The 3,540-nt window shown below is 35.2% G+C and overlaps 1 protein-coding gene across 1 annotated transcript; it reads right to left on the bottom strand.

Moving 5' to 3' along the window:
• Positions 1-1,941: 1,941 nt before the first annotated feature.
• LOC110288576 (olfactory receptor 150-like) lies at positions 1,942-2,910 on the bottom strand. Its single transcript, XM_021154888.1, has one exon. The coding sequence runs from the start codon at positions 2,878-2,880 to the stop codon at positions 1,942-1,944; it is 939 nt and encodes a 312-aa protein (XP_021010547.1). The 5' UTR covers positions 2,881-2,910.
• Between the last annotated feature and the right edge of the window lie 630 nt (positions 2,911-3,540).

Genomic DNA, 3,540 nt, shown 5'->3' with positions numbered 1-3,540 from the left:
TATTGACCACCATTTGACCCAGCTACATCATTCCTAGGCTCATGCACAATCTGTATCCTAGGAAAGGTAGAACTAATTTGCTTTTGAGGTGCTGCCTCTGGTAGGTTTATCTTGCTCTAATGGATGGCTCCACTCTCACCCATATATATGTACAGCACAAATGTAGCTCAATGGTTAAAAGAAAAATTTAAAAAGAGCCATAATGATGGGGGTAGAAGTTATATCCTGGAGGATGTAAGAGAAGGAGAATGAATATCATCAAAATATATTGTTTGCATTTACAAAATTTTCAAAGACTTAACGAGAATTTTTCATTAAAATGAAATGATAATACATGCCATTGAAGATATAAAGAAGGAGAAACTCTTATTCACTATTGGTTGGCAAGTAATGTGGTTGAGTCACTATGGAAATCAATGTGAAAGACAATATAAAGGTAGTAATAGACATCACATTGGATTCACTTATGTCTGGATAGGAATTGCTGACATATATGTTGGATTTTTACAGTTTACTATTTTAAATATTTAACATACATGTACGCAATACATCCTGATAACTTTTATTCTTACTTCCTTTTCCTCTTTTAAACACCTATTAACTCTACCTTTCTGTACTTCCTGAAAGTCACCTTTCCTTGATCATATGATCTTGTTTTGTTTTGTGACCAACTAATTTTGACCAAAGTCATCTAGTGGATCCTGGGTGGGAATTATCCTTAATGAAACTTCTCAAATCTCTGAAATTTTCAGGAATCAGAAATGACACAATTATCATGTGTGACCTAGAAGTAGCTCTAGATAATAAGAACATGACTTCTTTGGAGATGTTTTAAGAGCATAGAGGAAACATTCTACAGATGTTATTACCATCAATAGGACATCATAAGGAACTTGATGAATTTTTGTATTTTTGGAGACCACTTAGAGCTACTGATGACATGATATGAAGAGTTACCTTCCAGAATCATAATCTCAGTTTTATTATTGCATATTCAAGGGAAGCAATGGAAATTTAACTGGGTAAGGGAAATAATGGGAATTTATTTTTGTAAGACTCCTTATCTGTCCCTAATTTATTCAGGATAGATAATCATTTTAAAATATGAATCATTTTAAAATATTTCTGACTAACATGTGATTATTCAGAAAATAATTTTTACCAGTTTTGCTTTCTAGATTTGAATTTATATCATATATTCATATAGTAGTAAGATAATGCACTTCTGAATCTGCCATAGTTGGTTATGTGCTGGAGGTATACCATCAAATATTAGAAATATTTAAACATAAAAATTCTTGTTCTTGCTTTCAGTTTGCTTTAGAGGCTTGTGTACACTGAATTAATTCCTGTTTAGCAGAATGTGTCTCATTCTCACTAGTTCTTTTTTGGGGGGTGGGGGTGGGGTGGGAGCTATCTTACTAATCAAGATATCACTCTATGTCCTTTAAAATAGTTCTATAGACTTAGAAAAAAAGTCATATTTTGCATAGTTTACTTTTTAATAAAATTATTGTTTGGGATATCACAATGTTTGAAATCCTTAGAAATATATTTCATTAAAAAGAGTAATTTTATAGAATATGGAGATAATCAAGAATGCTGGGAAAATTCTATTTATTCTCCACTATAAGATAACTATGTCTTACATAAAAGGAAAAATTTTCAACATACATAGAACAGATTCACTCATAAGAAGACTTTGATAGTTTGACACACTGATTAGTGGGATGCATGCTATGAAAAGCTGATGGTTCTCTATATCCCATATAGATGTTGTCCTTCCAGTGTTCCATTGGCTAAAACTTGTCCTGCCCTTAGAGATTTTAAAAATAAACAGGAGTAAGTAGTCATAATCTCATATCATGTGGTGGCCATACTTAGCCAGCTGAACTGTTTGTCAGCCCTCTAAACAATAGTCTTAGTAAAGAAAAATCAGTTTTATTTACAGGAAAAAATTCTTTCAAGGAACTTATTTAGTGCAACTTTTACATCCTTATTCCTCAGGCTGTAGATCAAAGGATTAAGCATGGGCACAACAATGGTATAAAATACAGAGGACACTTTCCCTTGGTCCATAGAGCTGACTGATGATGGCTGCAGGTACATGAATGCAAGGGAACCAAAGAAGATAGCAACTGCTGATATGTGTGAGCTGCAGGTGCTGAAGGCTTTGGACCTGCCTTCAGTGGATTTAATCCGGAGGATGCTGGCAATGATGAAGATGTAAGAGCTTAGAATTGTCAGAGTTGGAAAAAAGATATTGAAAACACTGAAGCACAAAACTAATACTTCATTAATAAAAGTATCAGAACAAGAGAGTTTGAGGAGTGGGGAAAGATCACAGAAGTAATGATTTATTACATTGGCCTTACAGAAATCTACTTTTAACATGAAGACTGTTTGAATTGTGGCACCAATCAAAGCCATACTGTATACTGCAAATATCATTGAGGAACAGACTTGAAAGGACATTACAGCATTGTAAAGCAAGGGCTTACAAATGGCAACATAGCGGTCATATGCCATTACAGCCAACATCTGACACTCTGCAATAGCAAAAGTAGCAAAAAAGCATAACTGTGTCATGCATTCAGGGTAGGAAATGATGTTCTTCACTGTCACAAAGTTCACCAACATTTTGGGAATAATGACATTGGACTGGCAGAGGTCAATGAAAGACAGACTGCTGAGGAAATAATACATGGGTGTATGTAGTTGAGAACTGAATAGTATCAGGTTGATCATGCTGAGATTCCCCACCACTGTTACCACATAGATTCCTAGGAACAGGAAGAAGAGGGGCAGCTGCAGCCCCGGTTTATCTGTTAAACCAGCAAGATTGAACTCAGTTACTCCAGAATGATTTCCTTGGAACATTTTCTTCTGGGAGTTCTATATAGAAAGAGATAGGAAAAAGTGAGATCAGTATTTGTAGTTTTATATACTTTAAGTTGTAAATAGAACTCTGAAGGCTTAGATTTTTCTAAACCCACTTTATTTAGGGTTCTTGAACAGTTCAATTTCCCTTCTAGCTTACCATCCAGAGGTAGTGAAGAAAGAAGGTTACTAGGTTTTCCTTTTTTCTGGACCTGTTTAAAAGTAGTTCTTTGTGATGATTCCACACTTCATTATCAGTATACTGCAATCAAGTCAAATAGCAAATGTGAAACATGAATCAGCAGCAGGGTTTGATTCAACAGAAATTTCAAGTCTGCTAAATCTACATGTGTCAGTAGTATGAACTAGCCAGAATCAGCCACAATACCACAAGAAGCTCATTGGCACCTTTCTCTCTACAAAATGAAGACCATTGAAGCTTTGCACTGCCAGCACAGACTAGCAAAGTGTTTGTTGGCCAGTGAAGACCAGCCAAGCATTGCATGATGTAGCAACACAAGATCATCGTTTCAAGGTGTGTGGGGACCTATTAACAGTCCTTCTAAACATCACACACACTTTCATCTGTTTTCAATAAAACATTACATGCTTGCTCACAAGACAGCTTCTAGAAAAATATCATATGACACCCTGAGTTTT

Source organism: Mus caroli, unplaced genomic scaffold (assembly GCF_900094665.2).
Source record: "Mus caroli unplaced genomic scaffold, CAROLI_EIJ_v1.1 scaffold_15634_1, whole genome shotgun sequence".
NCBI classification, from domain to species: domain Eukaryota; kingdom Metazoa; phylum Chordata; class Mammalia; order Rodentia; family Muridae; genus Mus; species Mus caroli.
Note: the sequence above shows the minus strand (reverse complement) of the source record. Positions and strands in the feature narration are given on the sequence as shown.